This window comes from Oryctolagus cuniculus, chromosome 11, assembly GCF_051225735.1.
Source record: "Oryctolagus cuniculus isolate XC-2025 breed Fujian yellow rabbit chromosome 11, ASM5122573v1, whole genome shotgun sequence".
NCBI classification, from domain to species: Eukaryota; Metazoa; Chordata; class Mammalia; order Lagomorpha; family Leporidae; genus Oryctolagus; species Oryctolagus cuniculus.
The window spans coordinates 4002668-4026680 of record NC_142877.1 but is presented as its reverse complement, the minus strand read 5'-3'; the positions used below and the strand labels follow the sequence as shown (position 1 = coordinate 4026680).

The following is a 24013-nucleotide window of genomic DNA, read 5'->3' as shown; positions in this document are numbered from 1 at the left end:
GCTCTGGAATGTTCTCCCCCCACCTGCCGCTCACGTCTCCTTCCCCGCACCCAGCTCTCTCCCCGCACAGGCAGCCAGTGCGTAATGATGGGGCCTGGGTCGAGCGTGGACACCTGGAGGTGAGCTGTGTGGTGCAGGTCCCAGCGGGGCAAGGCAAGGCCGCCTGCAGCCGGGAGAGACGTGGCGGTGTGGTCTCTGCCGCCGCTTCCCGGCGTCTCAGGGCAACGGGCCGCCCCTGCACAGCCAAGCAGCGCGCTGTTCTGAGAACCATGGTCTCCCTGGCTCCTCCTCGAGAAGTTTCTGGAACATCCATTACCCGCCGTGGGAGCCCACGGCCACCCTCCCACAGGGCCGCCGCTGGCTCTGCCCCCTAGCAGTAGCGCTGTGACCGCCGGTGCTCCTGGTCCTGCTCTCTCAGGGCACACCGTGGTCTCCGCCCGCCACCCCGCACCCATGGCCCGCAGTTCACGGCGGCGCACGGCTAAGCGGGCGCGAGCTGACAATCGCCGCACCACCGGCACAGGGCAGCGCGCCGATTGATTCACAAGAACAGTGTTTCCCAGCGCCCCCCCCCCCCGCCCCGGGCGGCTCGGCGGGCTCAGCGGGGCTCCTCGGGGCTCCTCTGCCCCTGGGCTCTCGGCAGCGCCCTCCACAGGGAGGGGTCGCGCTCCTTGGCCGCCGACTTGGCCATCCAGTGCAGCAGGAACATGCGGCGCTCGCTCTGCTTGCGGTTCAGGCGGCGGGCCACGGCGATGGGGGTCTCGCCCTTGGCGTCCTTGTCCCGGATGGACGCCCCGTACTGGAAGAGGAGGTTGATGCAGTCCACGCGGCCCATGGCCGCGGCCACGTGCAGCGGCGTGCGGCCCAGCGGGGACTTGCCGGAGCAGTCGGCTCCTGGAAAATAAGACAGTGGGCACGGCCGGGCCCGGGGCTGGGCGGGAGTGCACGGAGAGCAGGCAAGGGCTGCCCTTCGGCACCGCCTCGCTCCCAGTCTGCTCCCCTGGCAGCAGCCAGAGACCACGGCGCTTCTCAAATGCAGCCCCTGCCCACGGGGGAGCCTTCTGGGCCTCCGCTGCTCTCTCACCCCACCTGCCCCTTACCCCTCCCACGCTGTCCTCTCCCACACCCCTACCAAGACTCGTTACACCTGCCATCTGTCTTTGTCCCTCACACCTGCCCTGTTCCACACCCTGCCCCAGGCCCTTTGCACACGCCGTCCCTGTTGCTAACAACACTCTCAGCCTTTTATCTCTGGGCCAACTCTGACCCTTCTGTGGGTTTAGTTCCCGTCCACCCTCACCCTCCCCATGAAACCCCCGTAGAAGCTGCAGAGCAGCTCTGGGTCTTCAGGACATCCCAAATGTGACCCGCGGGGGGCGGGGGTGGTGTTTGTAGTCGTCTGCTGAGTTGGCCTCCGAGACTCCTATAGGAGCAGAAACCTGCTGGTTCTCATCACGGCTGCTGTCACCCCGTCACGCAGCCCAGTGCCCCGAGAAGACCGGCACCGGGGACAAGACTCACACCATTCCGCGCCCATCCCGCACTGCCCCCCGCAGACGGAGGGGCTAACAACAGGTGTCCATGCCGACTTGTTGAAGTGACTCGGATTCTGGGTAACAAATACCATGACACAGAAAACAAGGCAATTCAATTAAATCCGGCGTCGCGGTTTCTCCACCAGCGATGGCTGGGTGGAGGAGGTGACGTGTGGGACAGGCAGCGCCCACCGTGGCGCCTGCTCCCAGCCGCTGTTTGCAGAGGACACACAACTCACAGCGCCGACCGTAGCTTTCCCACTGGTGCCTTAGGTGCCTCACAGTCGCAGCGAAGTGCAAACGGCTGTCAGCTTAGAGGATGGCTGGGCTACGCAAGGTGCACACGGGGTGTGGAGGGGCAGAGCCACGGGGAAGAGCCACGGGGAAGAGCCACGGGGAAGAGCCACGGGGCCCGGCAGCCTTTGGCCCACAGCTCCGTCCCGCCCGGCCCCGCCCGAGGAGGCGGAGCTGCAGAGACAGGGCTGAGAGAGGCCGAGCCTGGCTCCCGGCAGGAGACCCGCAGCAAAGCCCCTGCTGAGCCCCTGACCACCGACTGGATGCCACGGAACCAGCGGACTGCACACCCAGGGGACCAGCCCTTCCTCTTTGCAAAGAGGCCGTGGCCTGGGCTGTGTGCACCTTGCGTGTGATGTTCTCTAATTGTCCGTGTCTCAGCAAGCAAACTGCAGAATCTCACAGAAAGCCCTGTGTCCCGCTGGGAGACGACAGAGTGTGTGTGTGTGTGGCGGGGGGGGGGGGGGGTCATTCTTGGCCTTAAGTGCAGGTGGGACCAGCAGAGGGGAGCTGGGGGTGTGGACACTGGCCAGCCTGCCCTCAGCCATCGCACCCCAGCTTCTGCTGCTCGGGGCATCCCCAGCAGGGGGTCTGGTTGGGTACCAGCCGGGACACTCTTTCGGCTGCTGTCTGTGTGGAGTCCCTGTCGCTGCGGCTGACCGAGGGGCCCTGCCCCTGAGCGGCCTGTCCCACTGGGGACAGGGCTGCTGGCTGCCAAAGGCACACGCCTGGGGCCTGCCAGGCTTTCTCCCAAGTTACCGTGTTCTAGAAGGTACTGTACGGCCTCGGCATGGCCTCTGTGGGAGGTGATGTACAGCGCCACGCACGCCCGCCGAGCTACCCACTGCTTCCACGTCTCGCCTTCAAAGTGCTCCGAGTAGGTGGTGCGGTAGAAGGAGTCTTCGGTGATCCCGAGGCAGGAGAGCTGGGCCGGGGGAGGGGAAGCGGTCAGGGGAGAGGCCAGGCGGGCGGGGGAGCACGGCCCCCGGGGACACTGTCTCGCGCCCCATACGTGCTCAGGAAACGCGGCTTTACCATGAGTCAGCCCGGGCGCGAGGCAGGAAGGTCTTCCTGCCAGTGTTCACACGGAGAAAAATAGCTTTGCCGTGGCCAGAGGAAGGTGGTGGTGACCATTGAGGAAGACACCAGCGGGCGTGCAGCGGGCGACCCCCGGGGAGCCGGCCGAGGGGAAGCCGCCTCCCGCCCCCTTCCGCGCCCACTGTCTCAGCCGCCCGGGGGCTGCTGTGATCCTGCCTGCACAGCAGTAATCCCCCTGCTGCCCTGTCCTGCAGGTTCCCACGGAGAGGAACTGGGTCCCCGGGGCCGGCAGGAGGGGCAGGAGGGACAAGGCCACAGGACGAGGGGGTGGCAGCTCTGACAGGAAACAACCCCACAGCCAGAGAGCGAGCGAGCCAGCAGAGCAAGTGGCTGGCGGCGGAGGGGAAGTGAGGGCGGCCGGGAGGGTGACAAGGGAAGGGCCTGGGCCGGGCACCACCCCACGGGCACGGCACGGTGCGTGCAGCCCGAGGGGCAGCTGCCGCCCGTCCTCACCTGCCTCCTCCCGGGCCTCTCCCGCAACCGTGCCCCGCCAGCAGGCTTTGCATCTGGTTTCTCCCCAGGCAGAACGTGCGCCGGCCTCCTGGAGGGTGAGCACCCTGGTCTCCACCTCCTCCCCCTCACTGCCCCCCCCAAAGCGAGCCCCACGCTGAGCACGAGGCCCGGCTGGCAGCAGGTGCCCGCTGCCCGGCTGGGGAACCGTGGGGAACCCGCCGTGCGTCCCCACCAGGTCCCACATGGCACGCAGGCCTGAGCTCAGGGCCATGCGTGTCCAAGGTCCCTGTCTTTCTTCAGGGTTTAATCAAGTTTTCAAGTTTACAAAACAGTCACGTGGACAGAGACGACACTGCCCTGACTCGGGGGGGGGGGGGGGGGCTGTGGAGGGGTTATAGGTCACTAGCAGGAGATGGAAGCGCCCGAACCCCACTTTGACACCTAGAACGTGGCTCCCCCCTGTCTTTTTGGCCTGTCCTGAGCCTCCCACCCGCCCCCCAACACATGCACACACACAGTCGCTCTGTGAAACATAAAATCTGCTTAAAGAACCATGAAGGTACCTTACTGGGGTCCCCTTCCACGGCCGCCAAAACCAGCTCCGTCCACCCGTCATAGTGCCAGACACACAGCGAGACCACGCCCCCAGGGACGACATCATGGAAGCGCAGCGTGCTGTCGTCCATCAGGACACCTAGGGCAGGGAGTGTTTGCTTTTGAAAAAAGTGGGTTTTAAAAATATACTGCTGCATTGGTTAAGAGATTATCTGACCCTGGAAACCACAAAGGTAATTGGAGAATCTTGAACACAAATCTCATTTGATAACTCTGCATGAGTCTGTCATTGCTAATGCTTTTTAGAAAATTAATTTAGCTTGGCTCAAACAGAACCCAGAAAAAAAAGGAGAAGAATCTGTAATTATAACTTGTCCTATTGCGAAAAAATACACGAGTCAGTGGAGTCATCTTATGCAGCAAACTCCCTGAATATCTACATAGATTAGACACACAGATCTACATGGGATAGACACACAGATCTACACGGGATAGATACACAGATCTACATAGAATAGACACACAGATCTACATAGGATAGACACACAGATCTACATGGGATAGACACACAGATCTACGTGGGATAGACACACAGATCTACGCAGAATAGACACACAGATCTCATGGGATAGATACACAGATCTACATAGAATAGACACACAGATCTACACGGGATAGACACACAGATCTACATGGGATAGACACACAGATCTACATGGGATAGACACACAGATCTACATAGAATAGACACACAGATCTACATGGGATAGACACACAGATCTACATGGGATAGACACACAGATCTACATGGGATAGACACACAGATCTCATGGGATAGATACACAGATCTACACGGGATAGACACACAGATCTACATAGGATAGACACACAGATCTACATGGGATAGACACACAGATCTACGTGGGACAGACACAAGATCTACATGGGATAGACACACAGATCTACATGGGATAGATACACAGATCTACATAGAATAGACACACAGATCTACATAGGATAGACACACAGATCTACATGGGATAGACACACAGATCTACGTGGGATAGACACACAGATCTACATGGGACAGACACTCAGATCTACATGGGATAGACACACAGATCTACATAGAATAGACACACAGATCTACATGGGATAGACACACAGATCTACATAGAATAGACACACAGATCTACACAGAATAGACACACAGATCTCATGGGATAGATACACAGATCTACATAGAATAGACACACAGATCTGCATAGAATAGACACACAGATTTACATGGGATAGACACACAGATCTACACGGGATAGACACACAGATCTACATAGAATAGACACATGGATCTACATGGGATAGACACACAGATCTACATAGAATAGACACACAGATCTACATGGGATAGATCTACATTGGGGCTCACTCTGTGATGCAGTAGGTTAATCCTCTGCCTGCGGCGCTGGCATCCCATATGGGCGCCAGTTCTAGTCCCGGCTGCCCCTCTTCCAATCCAGCTCTCTGCTGTGGCCTGAGAAAGCAGTGGAAGATGCCCCAAGTGCTTGGGCCCCTGCACCCACGTGGGAGACCAGGAAGAAGCTCCTGGCTCCTGGCTTGGGATCAGCGCAGGTCCAGCCATTGTAGCGGTCTGGGGAGTGAACCAGCGGAAGGAAGACCTCTCTCTCTGTCTCTCCCTCTCACTGTCTGTAACTCTGCCTCTCAAATAAACAAAATCTTCAAAAATTAGGCTAGATCTACACAGAATGATCTACACAGAATAGGCACAGCCCTCGGTGCTCCTACCACTCGTACACATCTAACTCTGATGCTGTCACCGCCGGGCCAACAGGTGCCGGCAGCAAAGCCACTGGAATCCACCAAACTCGGCCTGCAGCAGGGTCTCCCCGGCTTGGCCTGGAAACTCCGGGGCGGCTGGCCTGGTGTCCTCGGAGGCTTAGCAGCATCTCTGGCTCCCACCCACCAGGGGACAGCCACAGCTTCACCAGGTTACTGCCAATCAATGTGGGACGCGCACCTGCGGCAGCGGAAGACACAACGTGGGTACCCCCCACCCCCGAGTCAGCGCCATTGCCCCGGCCTGCGTCTCACCCACGAGAAAGGACAAATGGCTCTCCAGGGCAGACCGTCAGAGCTGCTGGACAGAGACTGTAAGGAGAACACCTGAAGGGAGTGCACCTGCCCTACGCCTTCATAAGCACAGGCCCTCACATTGCCTTGCGTGGCCACCCGCAACTCCAAGAGCAGACCCAAGGTCCTGTCTGCCCGGTGGAATCAGCATGTGCCCTGAGAGAGTGGAACCCGCGCGATTTCTGGTTTCGTGACCAAATGATTGCCTTGTGCTGTGCCCTAAGTACTTTACTTAGTGATTCCTTGGGCCTGTGCTCAGTCCCCACATTCGTGAATCCTCATGACAGCTCTCAAGGCAGGCTGGCGTCCACTTGCAGATGAGCAGACTGGGGTGTGCGAGGCTGGCGTGCAGCCAGGTGGCCTTGCAGCCCGGCCTCGCGCCCTGGCTCTGCTGGCTGCACGTGACCACCACCAGAAGGGCGGCGGGCGGGGGTGCACGGGGAATACGGACTCGCGAGTCTCTTCACCGAGGTCCTGCTGGGGCACAAACCTGGAGGATCGCCAGCAGTGAGTCTGCGGGAGACAGCCTGACTTGCTGACAACGTTGAAGACACCGAGTACAACCGGTTTCTGGAAGAAACGCAAGGGCACCACGCCCACGTGCAGACTGGCCCCTGTGGGAATCCAACAAGCAGCCCCTGTCCTGGACGTCAACAACTACTGAGCGTCAGCGGCTGAATCAGTGCCCGGAGCCGCCAGCAAGTGCTCCGCGAGTTTGCGCACCACTTGATTAGTGCATCCGGGGCCCTGCACACCCATGAGCTCATCCGATCCTCCCCCTGCAAATGCGGAGGTGAGCAGGAGAGGCGTCAGCCCATGATTTGCTGCAAGCAGTGGCCCAGATTCTCGCGACAACCAAGCAGCACCTTCTCTCCCTCGTTCGCCGTCCCCGGTAAGGGGCGCAACAGCAGAGAGAGGTCAAGCATCTAAGAGTTGCTAAGTGACTGCTGAGTGACGGCGCCGTGACACCAGTGTTACCCACTCCCTCTCGCGGTCCTCTGAGCTTTCCTTGAATTTACTGCTCAGTAGAGCTCATCTGTGAAAACAACAGGAGGGGTGCACACATCTCTAGTTGAGGACACATAACTTTCCCGCTACTTGTTCGGAAGTCTGACTAAGTCCTCCAATAACTCCCCTCATTTCTATCCAGCACGTGAGATACAGACTGGGTCCCAGACACTTGGCTTTGCAAATGAAGCCTCCAAGTGCCCAAGAGCATCCAACACTCCTCCAGGAAAAGAAATGTCATGGGAAAATGCTTAGCCTGTTCGACAGAGAGCAAAGCTTCTGGCCTCCAGTCTACATTTTGAGTTTCCTGAGTCATTCCTGTCTACAGCGGAACGGCCCGGAGAAGCCCAGAGCCCACACGGCTCTGCTCTCCAGAAGCCAGGGCGGGTGAGCCGTGCGGAGTGGCTGTCTCCAGCTGCCTCCACCGTGTCGGCCCCTGCGGCGCACCTGCAGTCTGCAATTCTGCCTCTGTGCTGCACAGAGAGGCTTTTTAATTTTTTTTTAATACTTCATTTTCTTGGAAGTGTTTTGCCTTGATTTCAACCCGATGGGGAGAGGATGGAGCCCAGGGCCTTTGATCCTGTTCTCATATCCTAAATATTGTAGGGAATCGGGATAGGGAAAGCCACAGCCTCGGGGGGAGGGAGGGAGACCGATCAAGGAGAGACGGGCTCCACGGGGCTCCCACATGGGATCTGCCTAGACAGAGGGCCCTGGGCTCCTGCTTTAGCCATGGTGAGCTTCAGGTGCTGGGTGCTGATTCTGGTTCGGGCCAGCTTTGAGCTCCTGATGCGGACAAGGACACAGGTGGGAATTCGGGATTCTGATGCAGACTGGGTCAGTGCCGGCACTGGGGCTTTGGACGTGGCTAGGCTTTGCTTCGAGATTCGGGGTCCCGACAAGGGCAGAGTTTACTCTGGCTTTGGGGTTCTGAGGGAAGCGAGCTCTGTGGATGGTGTGGGGGTCCCTGTAAGGACAGGACCTGCCTGGGGTTCTGATGCAGCCCTGGGTACTGGGGCAGTCAGGGGCTAGGAATCAGGCAGGGCTGCCCTGAGGCTTGGGGGTCTCAGTGGTCGTATGACCTGCTCCAAGATTCAGGGTCCTGATTATCGGCGGGGCCTGGTCTAGAATTCGGGGTTGGAGGAGAGTGGCTGAAGGATCTGGGTTTCAAATACCAGCAGAGTGGGCTCTGAGTTCCGGGGTCCTGAGGGCAAGGGCTTGACCTGAACCTCGGTTTCCTCCCTGACGGGCTTGGCCCAGCCTTGGGGTGCTGAGCTGTACAGGGGCCGTGAAGACAGGGGCTCAGTATGGGCAGGTCTGACTTGAGCTTTGGAGTTGTGTTGGTTGCAGGGTTTGTCTCCTTTGGCTCTCTTGTGAGGACACGTTGCTGGGATTGGAGTTCTGTGGTGGGGGGATTGGGGGCTGGATTGCAGATGAGGGCAGACCCGGCTTTGAACATGAGGGGTCCGGTGGTGGGCGGGGCTCATCTGGGCTCTGGGATCCCTGCACACACAGAAGTGCCTGATGTCTTGGGGTTTGGATGCACAAATGGTCAGTTGGAGATGGGAGGCTCAGAACTGGGCACATCTGCTCTGGAACTCAGGGCCATGATGTGCGGAGGGTCTGCTCCCGGATTTAGGATCCTGTTGGAGTCAGGGGTAGCTTGGGGTTTGCACCGAGACAGGGGGGTCCTGAGGTTGGCAGGCTCTGTTTCAGCTTTGGCATCCTTGTGTGGATCCGGCTGGGACGGAGCCGGGTGTGACGGTTACATGGCTACATGGTTACATGGTTACCTGGCTAGCCTGAGGACTTGGGGCCATGTTTACTAGAGGTTCGGGGGTCCCAAAGTGGTCAGGGTTTGTTTTGAGCTCTGACAGCCTGTGTGGACCTGGCTGTGGAGGACTCGGGGTTCTGGGGTGACCATGGCTCAGGCTGGAGATTTGGGGTTCGGTCTGGGGGAGGCGTGGTGCTGGGTTTCGGGACCCTAGGGTAGGGTTTGTTCAGGGTTCGGCATCCTTGTGTGGATGCAGGTGCTGGGTGGTTGGGGTTCTGGGTAGTCATGGTTAGACTAGGAATTGGGGGTTCATGTTTGAGTTCTGAGTTTGGGGGCCCTTGGTGGGCGGGTTTGTGCTGACATTCACCGGCCCTGCAGTTCAATGGGGCACTCGGGGTGCCGAGGCAGTCATGTCCGCCTGGAGATTAGGGGACAGGTTTGTTCTGGATTTGGGGGTCGTGAGGACAGTGGGGTCTGTTTTGGGCTGTGCCCCCTCCCCCTTGCGTGGACATGGCTGGCTGGAGAATTTGGGATTCTGTGTTCGGCACTTAGGGCTTGCTGTCCATCTGGGGTCCTGATGGGGCAGGTTGCCCTGGGGTTCGGGGTCCTGCCGAGAGGAGCCTCCCGTGCCTGCCATCCCCGTGAAGACCTGGGGAATCTGAGTGCCTAGGCCTGGGGTGAGGGGAGTCCTGCTAGGGCTCCAAGGGCTCAGCTCTGGCTGGACAGGACTGGCCCCGGGGGGACAGGGGCAGCCAATGTGGGCAGGATGTGGGCCAGCGTCTGCCTGGAGATGGGGCGCCCGGGGTCCCAATCGTGGAGCCCATGGGTGGTCTGACCCGGAGCGGCCCCTCATCTGGGGTTTCAAGGTATTGGGGTTTGCGCTGCTATCCGGGGTCCCCCCACCCAGGCATAGGCAGGCCTCCCTCTGGGGCTTCAGGTCCCAAGTGTGCCGCGGGCTGGGCGGGGGCGGGGGCCACCTTGGTCCAGGTACTGCAGCCGCTGCAGGTTGAAGGGGATGCCGGCCAGCAGGTCCAGCTCCTCTTTGAGCTCCCGGACGGTCATGTCGCTACAGCAGTTGGCCACGCGGAACATCTCGCCCGTCTCCTCCAGCCGCACTCGAAGGTGGAAGACGTCGGGGGCGCTGTCCAGGGACGCGCTCCAGTCCTGCAGGTCAATGACCAGCCCCCTGCCCCCGCCGCGGGCCCAGGCCGGGGACTGCCCGGGCAGTGACCCCGGGCCCGCCGAGCCCACGGAGCCCGCCCGGGTCCCGGCGCCTGCCGTCGCCCAGGAGCTGGCATTGGGGTCGAGACGAGGGGCGCCCCCCAGGGCCCGCGCCGCCCGCGCAGAGCTCGCCCCCGCTGCCACCGGCCCCATGGCCCCCAGCACCTGCGGCCGTCGCCGCCGCCCCCGCCCCGCCCGGCCCGACTGTGACGCCCCCGCGGGGCGCGCAGCGAGGCCCCCCCGGCAGCCCGGGGCCCTGCGGAGGGCCCTGCGTCCGGCAATAAACGCGGACACGTGGCCGAGGCCTCGCCCGGACGGCAGGTACTGGGCGCCCGCGTCCCCGCACTTTCGCCGGGGGACACGGAGACGGATCCTTGGGGCTGCTGCGAGCCCGCACCCGCTTCTCCACCTGAGCGCCCCAAGCGCTCGGCAGAGCCCTCCTGGCCGGAGACCTGGCCCCTCCAGAGTGGGAGATGGAGCATCGGCCTTGAAGACTCTCTTGAATTCTCGCAGGGAGAAAGACGAGTGAAAACTTTCAGGGGGGGCGGGGCCGGCGACCCAGGGGCCGGCTCCGGGCCCAGGAGCCGCTAAGAAACACAGACGCCAAGGCGGGGGGTGGGGAGAGAGCAGTGCCAGGAGAACCAGGGACAGCTTCGGAAATCTATGGTTACCAAAAAAAAATTAAAAAAAAAAAAAAAAACAGCAGATGCGAGCTTTTAAAAACTCCTTGCTGCTAAGAAATCGCAACCATAAGAACAAAAATCTTTGCATTCTTAGAAAAGTCCAGGCCGATGGCAACCTGTAGGGAGACTGCAGGGTGTTGGCGCCGGACACGCGCACAAGCACCGCGCGGTGCCGCGCAAACCGCGGCTCAGCTCACCCCCACCCCCACCCCCACACGGGTGGAAAATTAAGCTCTGCTGAGCGTACAGGAGTCCCGGCGGACAGTTCCAAGCTGTTGGGTCAACAGATTTTAACAACGGGACCTTCTCAATTTCTAGGCAGTACAGGATTTTTAAAACATTGTCACTGCTGCAAAACAAGACGTCCATCTGTCCATCTCCATATCGTGGACAGCAAGCGCTAAACACAGAAACCGGCGGCCTGCGCACCCAGGTGGCAGGTGCTTTCTTACAGACTCATTTCAGTGGAACTGGGGGGGGGGGGCACCCTGCAGGCCAGAAAACTCAACACCCAGCTTCAGAAACTGTAGTTAGGGGGCGGCCGGGAGGCGAGAGGGCGCTGTGGAAGCCGCTCTCACGCCCTCCTGGGCCCCAGCCTGAACCCCGGGGCCGCGTTTGCTCCTCCCACCCTGGAGAATGTGAAAATAGAAACAGGGAAGGCGCTGAGAGTGGAGCGTTTAGGAAGTTCAATCGCCCGCCTACAGGATCTTGCTGAGTGAGAAACCAGTTTAAACCCTGGAGTCTCTCTCTCTCGGTTTCTGTTTAAAGGCGCAACTCCAAGTCCGGTGGACGTGGGTCGGTTTGAGAGACGCATCACTGAACTCCCGGGTCAGCGGCATCTGTGGCGAGCTCGGGTTCGGAACTGTGGTTCCCTGTGCTTTCGGCAGCGCTACAGCATGAGCTGTGGAGTCCGCATCATGCGTGCCAGTTAGCCGCTTCTCTCCCGGGCCTGACGCGCTGCGCTGACGTTCACATACAGGCAGAGGGCCCAGCGCGTCCTCGCGGCCGCGGAGCTGCCTGGGAATCGTTGCCAGCACCGTGCGGAACTCGGGACCGCTCTGCCGCGCCCGCCTGCATCATCTGCGGGTCTCTGTAGCCTTCCCGTTTTCACAAGTCAACACATCGGGCTCCAAGTGCAGCACAAGTGCAAACCATGTTCGTTCAGCGCGCGGATGGGACGCTGCTCGGACTTGGTGCCCTTCCGTCCTGTCAGGAGTCATCCACAAATGCACGGTGTTCAGTTAGACAGGGCAGAGGGCCAGGACCTGGATGTCATAGGACGCCAGCACGCGGGCCTGTTACAGACGTCAAAGCCGCTGGTGAGCGCGGCGGGGAGGGGACCCGGCGCGGGGAAAGCACCAGCTGGAGTGGTGCAATGGCGCCGGCTGCGGCCTTCACCGCCCGGGGCTGGGCGCTCGGCTCCGTCCGGCTCAGTCCCGCGGTGGCTGCTGGGTGCTCGGGTTCAGGAGCCACGTCTCGCTCACCGCCTGCTCCGGTTCTGCTCAGCAACGCGGGCCCGGCACAAAGCCACCGGGCCCCAGGCGTCAGGCGGTGAGTCTCCAGCGGGTGCTGTGCCGCGCCGGGGCTGGGTGGCGGGACGGGAACCGCCCTGGTCCTGGTCTGACCACAGCGCCGACCTCAAGATGAGGGTTTCAGGCATTTCTGAAATACGCAGAGGACAGGAAACGGAGTCGGAGCCCCACGTGCCAAGAACCGTGCTCCCAAACCCACTCCCGTGTTGCTGCTTTTCAGCCACGCTGTCGGGGTCGGGACAGAAAATCGGCTTTCATAGGACCACCGTAGGACCACCGTGTGCACCAGCCCTTTCCAGCGATGAGCCGCCCTAGCCAGGGAGTTTTCTCAATAGTTCTGCATGCTTTAAACAACCATAATGACCTGAAAGCATTTTAATGTTGTCTCTTTTTTCTACAACCCAAAAAACAGGCAATGTGTGGAATACGGGGGAGGGGCTCCTTGCCGGAGCCTGGGGGTGGGGGTGGGGCGGCAGCAGCGGGGTGGGGGGACTGCCCCATGTTGGGGGGGGGGCAGAAATAAACAGCCTGAGAAACCCAAAACAATGAGAAAATACTGGGCAAGGCGGGGCTGCTGTGTCCCGTACTTGCCACAACCACCGCGGAGCCGCCCGGCGCCCGGCTTAGCTGCTCTGCCTGCCATGCCCCTCCCGTCAGGCAAAATTTACACAAGTGCCCCCCGCTAGACGGCTACGGAATCTAGCAGGTGTTGATGAAACCTAGCGCCTGGACTGCATTCACTGCCCTGGTTATCTCACGGACGCCATCACCCGTGACGCAGAGAAGTTAACCTATTAACGCAACAGTCTGAGGTCTGCACAGTTGCTGCCGTCAGGGCTGACGGAGTCCGTTTCAGTCCGTCTGTCCAGGAAAGCGCACCACGCGCCCTTCTCTGGCACGTCGGCCTTATGGCCTGGGCTGGCAGGAGGATCTGACCCGGGGCTCGCAGGCTGGGGAGCAAGCAATCGTCCGAGGGTCCCCGGGGACACGCTGCTCGCTCACCCCGCCTGCCCGGGTGGGAAAGCCACAGCCTCGGGGCAGGTGTTTCAGCTGTGCCAGACTTGACTGTGATTCCAAAGAAGTCACTTCAGAATGTGTAGGGGTGTGTGTGCGCATGTACACGTGTGCCTGTGTGTACACGTGTGTGTGTGTGTGCGTGTACACGTGTGCCTGTGTGTACATGTGTGCACGTGTATATGAGTGCATGTGTGTATGCGTTTATTGCATGTGTATGTGTGTGCATGTGCCTGTGTGTGTACATGTGTGCACATGTATATGAATGCATTGTGTATGCGTTTATTGCATGTGTGCATATGTGTGCGTGTGCACATGTGTGTCTGTGCATGTGCGCATGTGTGTCTGTGCGTGTGTGCAAGTTTCAAGCACTGACTTGGGTTACACACAGCTGACATGGTATCATACGTAATCCACCCCCGACACTGGGTGACCAGGGTCACAGTGCAGGCTCATTGTGACGCAGGCTTTGGGGGTTCAATAACCAGCTGGGCCACTTACAGCTCTGTGCCCCCAGGGACGCGGCTCCGCCCTCCCCAGCCTCATACCCTCAGCGGGACGACGGGGGTCCCAGCGCAGGACTGCCAGCCTGCACCCAGCGGCCAGAACCTCTGACTCACCGAGGGCAGCCCCCGGCGGAGGCCCAGAGCTCCCCTGCAGCTCGCACGCACGCACTCCCCCTGCAGACCGGTGTGGCGTCCGCCCCCTCAGTCCTCACACTGGCCCCTGGCACGGGTCAGGGAATTCTGCTCCAAGGCACCGGCAACACCAAAGGTCTCCTGACCGACAGGTGGCGGCTGCGCCTCCCCCTGGGAGGAGGGTGCCATGGCCGGGGGCCCTGCCTTAGCCGGCAAAGCTCGTGCAGTGCGGGCAACGCTCTGGGTAAACTGAGCTTCCCCAGCCGTGACGCCCCGAGGCAGGGAGGGCCGACCGCAGCCCCAGTAGCAGCCCCCATTAGCAGACGGTGGGGAGCAGGTGCAGCGAGCCCTCCAGTCCCGGCTCCCTCCCTGCCCAGCGTGTCTCAGGAGTGACTGATGCGACGCTTTGGAGGCGCGCTCGACTGAACACCTCTGCACCCCTCCTCACGTTTGTGTTCCTCTAAATCCTTAACAATTACTTAGTGGGGGGAAAACCTCAATGGTTTTTCTTGAACAAAGGTAGTTGTGTCTTTTCTTTGTCATGGATCTTTGTAAGCCTCAAATAAAGATTTAAAAAATAAAAGCAAAAATATTCCCTTTGCATTTTCCCTGCCATGCAGTTTGCAATACAGACTTGTCTTTTAGAGACTGGGCGGTGGGCCTGTGGTTGGAAGCTGGTGTGGTGTAGCCTGCAGCCAGCCCTGTGGTGCCCGCCCAGCCCGACAGGGGGCGCCAGCGAGCCCTTTGGCAGGGGTTGGGGGTGGGGGCCCGGCTGTAAGGGGAGCAGGCCACAGGGTCTGAGGTCCTGCAGGCAGAGGTCCTGGCTCTCCTGTGCTAACAGCAAAGCCCCTCGCTGGGCTCAGGGGCATCCCTCACACCGGTCCCTCTGCCTCTGCCTGAAGAGGTGCACGATGAACGCCAGAGCATTGCTAAAATAACCCTGCACGGAATCAAGGCACGGCTTTACAGCCCCTGTGTGACCTTGAGCAAGTGCATTAACCTCTCTGGGCCTCAAATGCTTCATCTGAAATGGCCCAATTCTTACTGGAGAATCAGATGTGCAGTGAGATGCCAGGCACACAGAGGGATTCAAGAAACGGGAGCCCTGAGCACTGCCATCACCCCATCACTGCCATCACCCCCATCACTGTCACCCCCATCACTGTCACCCCCATCACTGCCATCACCCCTCATCACTGTCACCCCCACCACTGTGACCCCCATCACTGTCACCCCCATAACTGTCACCCCCATCACTGTCACCCCCATCACTGTCACCCCCATCACTGCCATCATCACCCCCATCACTGCCATCATCACCCCCCCATCACTGTCACCCCCATCACTGTCACCCCCATCACTGTCACCCCCATCACTGCCATCATCACCCCCATCACTGCCATCATCACCCCCCCATCACTGTCACCCCCATCACTGTCATCCCCCATCACTGTCATCCCCATCACTGTCATCCCCCACCACTGTCATCCCCATCACTGCCATCACCCCCCCATCACTGCCATCACCCCCCCATCACTGCCATCCCCCATCACTGTCACCCCCATCACTGCCATCCCCCATCACTGTCACCCCCATCACTGTCATCACCCCATCACTGTCATCCCCCATCACTGTCATCCCCATCACTGCCATCACCCCCCCATCACTGCCATCCCCCATCACTGTCACCCCCATCACTGTCATCACCCCATCACTGTCATCCCCCATCACTGCCATCCCCCATCACTGTCACCCCCATCACTGTCATCCCCCATCACTGTCATCCCCCATCACTGTCACCCCCATCACTGTGACCCCCATCACTGTCATCACCCCATCACTGTCATCCCCCATCACTGTCACCCCCATCACTGTCACCCCCATCACTGCCATCCCCCATCACTGTCACCCCCATCACTGTCATCACCCCATCACTATCACCCCCACCACTGTCACCCCCATCACTGTCACCCCCATCACTGTCACCCCCATCACTGCCATCCCCCATCACTGTCACCCCCATCACTGTCATCACCCCATCACTGTCATCCCCCATCACTGTCATCCCCATCACTGCCATCACCCCCCCATCACTGCCATCCCCCATCACTGTCACCCCCATCACTGTCATCACCCCATCACTGTCATCCCCCATCACTGTCATCCCCCATCACTGTCACCCCCATCACTGTCATCCCCCATCACTGTCATCCCCCATCACTGTCACCCCCATCACTGTCACCCCCATCACTGTCATCACCCCATCACTGTCACCCCCATCACTGTCATCACCCCATCACTGTCACCCCCATCACTGTCACCCCATCACTGTCATCCCCATCACTGCCATCACCCCCCCATCACTGCCATCACCCCCCCATCACTGCCATCCCCCATCACTGTCACCCCCATCACTGCCATCCCCCATCACTGTCACCCCCATCACTGCCATCACCCCCATCACTGTCACCCCCATCACTGTCATCACCCCATCACTGTCATCCCCCATCACTGTCATCCCCATCACTGCCATCACCCCCCCATCACTGCCATCCCCCATCACTGTCACCCCCATCACTGTCATCACCCCATCACTGTCATCCCCCATCACTGTCATCCCCCATCACTGTCACCCCCATCACTGTCACCCCCATCACTGTCATCACCCCATCACTGTCATCCCCCATCACTGTCACCCCCATCACTGCCATCCCCCATCACTGTCACCCCCATCACTGTCACCCCCATCACTGTCACCCCCATCACTGCCATCCCCCATCACTGTCACCCCCATCACTGTCATCACCCCATCACTATCACCCCCACCACTGTCACCCCCATCACTGTCACCCCCATCACTGTCACCCCCATCACTGCCATCACCCATCACTGTCACCCCCATCACTGTCATCACCCCATCACTATCACCCCCACCACTGTCACCCCCATCACTGTCACCCCCATCACTGCCATCCCCCATCACTGTCACCCCCATCACTGCCATCCCCCATCACTGTCACCCCCATCACTGTCACCCCCATCACTGTCACCCCCATCACTGCCATCCCCCATCACTGTCACCCCCATCACTGCCATCCCCCATCACTGTCACCCCCATCACTGTCATCACCCCATCACTATCACCCCCACCACTGTCACCCCCATCACTGTCACCCCCATCACTGTCACCCCCATCACTGCCATCACCCATCACTGTCACCCCCATCACTGTCATCACCCCATCACTGCCATCCCCCATCACTGTCACCCCCATCACTGCCATCCCCCATCACTGTCACCCCCATCACTGTCACCCCCATCACTGTCACCCCCATCACTGTCACCCCCATCACTGCCATCCCCCATCACTGCCATCCCCCATCACTGTCACCCCCATCACTGTCATCACCCCATCACTATCACCCCCACCACTGTCACCCCCATCACTGTCACCCCCATCACTGTCACCCCCATCACTGTCACCCCCATCACTGCCATCACCCCCACCACTGCCATCATCACCCCATCACTGTCATCATCACCCCCATCACTGCCATCCCCCCCATCACTGCCATCCCCCATCACTGCCATCCCCCATCACTGTCACCCCCATCACTGTCACCCCCATCACTGCCATCCCCCATCACTGCCATCCCCCATCACTGTCACCCCCATCACTGTCACCCCCATCACTGTCACCCCATCACTGCCATCATCACCCCCATCACTGCCATCCCCCCATCACTGCCATCCCCCCATCACTGTCACCCCCATCACTGTCACCCCCATCACTGTCACCCCCATCACTGTCACCTCCCATCACTGTCACCCCCATCACTGCCATCACCCCCCACCCTAACTGCCGTCGTCCCTGGTGAAACCTAAGGTCTGGAGCACCAGAGCCTCCTGGCACACACCAGGTCTCCGCCCGTGTGCCGCGGCTGCGCAGTCACCACCTCCTGGCACATAAGGGTCTCCAGGCCAGGGGCAGGGCCCTGGCTAATGTGCTAAGACCAGAGTGTCCCCGGGCTCTGCGGACCCGACAGGAGGAAGCGGGAGCGGGCCAGCCGCCAGCTGGGTACACCCGCACCGCTGGCGCAGGGCTCCGGCAGAACCGCCGCCCCGCGCGGGCCACCGCAGGCACCCGGGGACAGGCAGCCGCGCATCGGCCTCCGCAGGGACGCGGGCGCCCCCCTGCAGCCTCCCACCTTGCAGATCACCCCACAAGCCTGTGAGTCTCTTGTCGCGGTCATCATCGTTGGGGCAGGGACCAAAAGGCTGTTCAGCTGTGCCGCCGTCCAAGCACGCACATCGCACGCACAAAACACCCCGCACAAAGGACCTTCAGGAGGCATCGGCCGTGGAAAAATCCACTAAGCTGAAGCTGCCAGACTCGAGCGCGCGTGCCCCTGGTGGTTCCGAGTCACCGCGTTTTAGAACGTGGCATCCTGTACGGTTTCACGTCACCAGGTTATCTAAAATCCACATTTTCAGCTGCTGTAAGCCCATATCAACAGGGTCCGCTTTCTACTGAGTCTTCGCTCAGCAAATATTTTTCTAAAAAAAACCAAGCTGAAAACCCAGCCTGAAGATAGCTTGCTAAACCATCGTTTAAACAAAGGGCTGCCTGTGTAAAATGATTTATCTATAATTCCCTCCACTGAAGCACGCACCTTAATAACAAAACGGCAATAATAAAAAACCCATCCTGCAATGGCCGGAGCCGATGCACGGCTCCCAGTGTCCAGGCGCAAGGGCTGGTGTCCGCGGGAGGCTGCCCCGCAGCCCGGGCACCGCCGCAGGCCGCCCGCCGAAGGGCAGCGGAACCCGCGGGACCCACGCAGCCGAGCGCGCGGAGCTCTGCGCGCAGCCGGCCCCGGGCAGCAGGCACGCGGGGCGCCTGAACGGCTCGGCGGCCGGCCAGCGGACACTCGGGGTCCAGACAGCCGCCTCGCTCGCCTCTGCGTTTTCGCTTTCGCCCGCGGAGAGAGGCGGCGGGGCCGGGAGCGCCGGCGGCACAAAGCACGGACAGCGGCCGTGCCGCGCCGGACCGCGCGGGGAAGCGTGCGGGAGGCAGGAAGGCTCCGTCTCGCACACGCGACAGGGACAGGAAATAAATTCAACTTTGTCCAGCGGAGGCCCAGACATTTAGGGACACAGACTTCATATTTCAATGTGAGGTTATCAGCTGAAAGCGCATAAAACTTGGAAAAATCAGATAAAGCCAAAGTAGCCCGGCGGCCGCGTTCCCAGCGCGCGGAGCCCGCGTGCGGAGAAGCGGGCGCTCGGCGGGGCGGGGAGGCGGGCGCCCGCTCCCTGCGCTCCCGCACTTGGCCCGGAGGACGGCGGGAGAAGAAAGGGCATTATTCTCCCGCAGGTAAGGGAAGGAAATGAACAGGAGACGAGGAAGAAGTTAGAAGCCGCAGCCCGGGCGCCGGGGACTGCGTCCCCATCGGAGAGCAGAGCTCTCGGGACCAGTGACGGCGCTGCACAGGCGCGGGAGCGCACGGGAGCGCACGGGAGCGCGGCGTCCCGGCCGCAGTGAGCCGGAGCTGGGAGGTGGCGAGCGCGGCCGAGAGAAGGCGCCAGGCGCGGGCCGCTGCAGCCCCGCGTCCCGCAGCCGCCCGGCCGCCGGCGCCCCGCACCCGCCGCTCCACGCACCGCCGCCAGAGGGCGCGCGGCTGTCACGGAACACGCGGGCCCTCTCCCGCTGCGGGCACCGCACCGGGCGCAGGGACCGTGGCATCGTGACCAAAGCCTCCATCTCACAGTAAGCACGATGACTCAAGACCACGGCGAAGGGGAATCTGTCCGTCTGCCCGGCGCGGCCCCTTCGGAGCCCGGGGCCTCTCCAGGGCACGCGAGTCCCCACGAGCGGAACGCTCACACCCGCACCGCGACGGCGCACACACAGCCCCAGTCCCGAGGGGAGGCACGAGCTCCGGGCATGAGGCAGCACTGGGGCGCCGGCCCCGCGGGGCTGGCGCGGGACGGGGTCGGGGGCGCTTGGGGACCCCGGCACAGGGGCCCACCTGGCCCCGCACAGGGCTCGGCGCATGTGTCCAGGACACATGGGCAAAGCCCGCTCCCGTTGGCAGGGACACTGACCAGCCGGTGATGCATCTGGTATGGGGTCCACAGTATCGCAGCACGGCCGCATTTCAGCGGTGCTGGCCCTGGCTCCGAGCGAGAATGACCCCGCCCCGGGGACCGCGCGTCCAACTCGCAGCTCGAGGTTCGGTTTATACCTTAACAAAAACGTCATCTCTTTATCCGAACGCTGCTACTGCCGGTTCGGAAATCAATGATCACGCAGGAGAATGAAGAATGACCCCATCTAATCGCCTTCTCCTGTCCCCCATAGGGCGACGTGCACTCGGCTTGCTCCTGCCTCTCTCACTGGCTAGGAACGCGAGGCTGTGAAGATGTGAAGCCACCATTGTTAAGAAACGTGCATATAAATAAAGACTTAGAACCCCTCCAGTGGCCCCCAGTTGCCCCCTTATCAGACTTCAGATTGCATAGGTGCCGGCTTTGGCTTTGCTTGAACCCTCAGGGCCACTGGCAGGGTGGCCGCGACTGAACACTGCTGGTAGCCGCAGCAGCACCTGGGGCCCGCGAGCTCCCCTGCTCAGCAGAGGTGCCCGGTCGCCTGCGAGGTTTCCCTCCAGTTTCCTGCCTGAACCGCGTGTGTGCACGTGTGTGCGTGTGTGTGCACGCGTGTGCATGTGTGTGCACGCGTGTGCGTGTGTGCGCTGCTGCTGTCCGGGTTGGAAACGCTGGCCGGTGCAGCCGGCCCTGGCCGTGTGGACCCGAGGAATCACGTCTCTAGCTCATTTTCAAGCTCCTGTTTCCACGCTCATCATTCCTGGGGGGCAGGCAAGAAGGGGGGCAGCGACATCTCGCAGAAAAAGCCCTTCATGCGAAACAGCCCAGGCTGCTCCCCTGGGCGACTCCTGGCCAGGGCAGGTCATGGCCCAGGGGCCCTGGCTCCTTCCCTGCACGGAGCCAGAGTGCAGTCTAGGGGCCTGCACAGAGAGAGGAGGCCCTGGGGGCACGCCCGTGGACGCTGCGTTCCCACCGCGTTCCCACCGAGAACCGGCAGCCCAGGGCTTAACAAAATTGGCTCGGAGAGGGAGCTCGGTTTGTTTTTAACCCTTCTGCCTACCTTTAGAACATCACACAAAGGACAAAGGGATTTGGAACTCCTGTGTGTGCTCTATCCTGATCCTTTAAAATCCACTGACGATGGGCACCAGGCCAGCTGCCGGTAACATGTCCCCAGGAGTCACGGCAGAGGTGAGGGTCCAGCCGCCTCCCCTGGGCTGCAGAGCAGACACACGGCTCACAGCAGGCCGGGATGAGTCAGTGTCCCCAGCATCACGGTGGCATTTCTGGAACAAGATGAACTCTGCCAAGTGAGCCACTCTCAGCTTTATTTCATCAGCGACCACTCACGATGCCAATTTGCATCCACACGGATTCAGCCACGAGCCCTGTTCTTCCTAATTAGAGGACCCTGCGTTTCCGTGTGCGTCTCTGAAAGGTGCCTTTTCCCTGCGTGTCGGAAGCAGACGAGGCTAATTCTGCCTGGCCAGGGTCAGCACCACCCCGGGGGCTGCAGGTGCAGGGCGTGGCTCTGTTGCTATTGACAGTCTGGGCTCAGGCCGGGGGGTCCTCGACACAGACTGATGGAGCAGAGGCTGGGGTGTCACAGCCTGGGAAACGGGAGAAGGTCGGGGAAATGAGAATATTCATGAACAACAAGCAGCGTGGAATTACCGGAGAAAAGAACAGGAGCGAGAGCGGACAGCAACACACGCTTCCCCGAAGCCACGGGACTCTGGGCGGGGACCTGGCTTTCTTCAGAGCGGGCTTTGCCATTCTGAGCCGAGTCAAAGCAGCAGCCACAAGTCCAGGGCAGCAGCTGCTGTCATTGGAGAGCAGTCGGGACAGCAGTGCCTGCTTCGCCGGGCATGCCCAGCTCCTGAGAATGCAGACTGCTGTGGCTTTTCTCACCACTGCCCCAAGATCTGGGGCCTGAGACCCACACCTGCGGTCAGTACTGTGTCTCCACCTGATGGGCTCTGACTCCACAAGGCTTCACCCCATGCGTGCTCAGCTCCGTAAGAGCAGTTGGCTACGATAACCGAACACATTTAAGGGAAGTTACACGGCATGGAAGCCAGTCTGTGAGACAGGGCAGAATCAGATCTGGATGAACCAAAGCAGCTGACACTAAGTATTAGCGCTGGGCACGGCAGTGTTAGGAAGGCCTGCGGGTGCTTGGGTTAGAATCCTGGCTCTGCTCCCTATCCCAGCTTCCTGCCGATTTGTGCCCTGGGAGGCAGCGGGTGGTGGTTCAGCCAGCTGGGTCCCTGCCACGTGGGAGAGCTGGATTTGAGTTCCTGGCTGTTGCAGCCATTTGAGGAGTAAACCAACAGATGGAATCTCTCTCGTTCTCTTTCTCTCGCTCTCTCTCCCTCTCTCTCTTTCACTCCCTCTCCCCCTCTCTCCCTCCCTCTCTCTCTGGCTCTCTCTCTTTCACTCCCTCTCCCCCTCTCTCCCGCTCTCTCTCCCTCTATTTCTCCACATTTCAAATAAATTTTAAACACATATTAGACATCAAAGATTTTTCTTATATTTTTATTTTATTGAAATACTATTCTAGATCATCCAGAAGACTTTAAATACTACGTAAGAATCTTTTTGAAGCTAGAAGGTACAGATGTCCATCTAGGAGCAGAGATGGTCCATCTACATAGATGATGAACCAGGATGAGTAATGAACATTGAGAGAAGAAAAATATGCACCCCAAAGGCCATTCCTAAGCTGAAATTTCAGAAAATGTAAAGTTTTGAGTTGCTTTTTTGTTTCTCAAGGAACAGATCTGTAATTTAAATTTATTCACCTCAAGTACAGAGAATTCGTGGCTCTGTTCAGTCCCCAGATGGTCACTGATTCCACCCGGAGCACAGCTACTGTCACGTTACCAACCCCAGGTCCTACGGGGCCTTGGACGGGTCAGCAGCCCACTCCCAAGGAGGACTGTGCCCCTTTCAGTGCCAGCGATGACCTCTGCAAGCCACGCCCAGACCTCCCCCAGGCGAGTGCAGCTCTCCCTGCGTCAAAGCCTGCGTCTGCAGTCACAGGGCCCAGGGCAGCCCAGCACCTGCGGTGCCCAGGAAGGTGGGCTCCACTTCCAGACCGCGTGAGGTCCTTACAACAGTCCAAGGCCGACGTCACAGGAGCGGAGCACCAGCCCCACGCGCCTGCAAGCTACTACTCTAAGCCCGCGAACCTCCCGCAAGCGATGTTCACTCCTCACGGAAGGCGGAGGCCGGGGAAGCGGCAGAGCCAGCAGCTTGTGGGCATCAGCGCCCACACCCCGCGCGTTTGCTGATGGAGCTTTTTTTTAAATTTTTTGACAGGCAGAGTGGACAGTGAGAGAGAGAGACAGAGAGAAAGGTCTTCCTTTTTCTGTTGGTTCACCCCTCAATGGCCGCTGCAGCCGGCACGCTGTGGCCAGTGCACCGCGCTGATCCGAAGCCAGGAGCCAGGAGCCAGGTGCTTCTCCTGGTCTCCCATGGGGTACAGGGCCCAAGCACCTGGGCCATCCTCCACTGCACTCCCGGGCCACAGCAGAGAGCTGGCCTGGAAGAGGGGCAACCGGGACAGAATCCGGCGCCCCGACCAGGACTAGAACCCGGTGTGCCGGCGCCGCAGGCGGAGGATTAGCCTAGTGAGCCGCGGCGCCGGCCGATGGAGCTTTATATTAGACTAACAATTGAAGTGAGCGGGAACGTTCGGTGGTGACATATCGGTCCCTGATCGTTGATGAACGTGGACTGAGATGGACCTGACCTTCTCCTGAGTCGTCCAACGTGCACGTGAAATGTCATCCGGTCCTCCAGCCTAATGGACTCTGACATCAGTTCAATATATGATCCGGGAAAGTCGATTACTACACCAGAGCTGCTCGCTCGCTCCGAGGCCCGCGACCAGAACCCTGTGTTCCCTGGGTTTTCACCAGAGTGTGCTGTTTATTTTAACAGG

General features: G+C 60.3%; 1 protein-coding gene across 1 annotated transcript; it reads right to left on the bottom strand.

Moving 5' to 3' along the window:
• Positions 1 to 597: 597 nt before the first annotated feature.
• On the bottom strand, positions 598 to 9945 carry ANKRD60 (ankyrin repeat domain 60). Its single transcript, XM_070051375.2, has 4 exons — positions 9846 to 9945; positions 3944 to 4074; positions 2589 to 2754; positions 598 to 894 (listed from the first exon to the last, which is right to left on the bottom strand). Exons 1-4 carry the CDS (start codon positions 9928 to 9930, stop codon positions 599 to 601), a joined length of 678 nt encoding a protein of 225 aa, XP_069907476.2. The 5' UTR covers positions 9931 to 9945; the 3' UTR covers position 598.
• Positions 9946 to 24013: the final 14068 nt, after the last annotated feature.

Bases quoted from the DNA above. Each gene is read 5' to 3' on its own strand.
- ANKRD60 (XM_070051375.2), bottom strand. From the start codon at position 9,930: ATGACCGTCCGGGAGCTCAAAGAGGAGCTGGACCTGCTGGCCGGCATC. The intron at 4,075-9,845 runs GTGGCCCCCGCC...TCCCTGCCCTAG, and splicing joins GCTGCAGTACCTGGACCAAG to GTGTCCTGATGGACGACAGC. The intron at 895-2,588 runs GTAACTTGGGAG...CTTATTTTCCAG, and splicing joins ACAGTACCTTCTAGAACACG to GAGCCGACTGCTCCGGCAAG.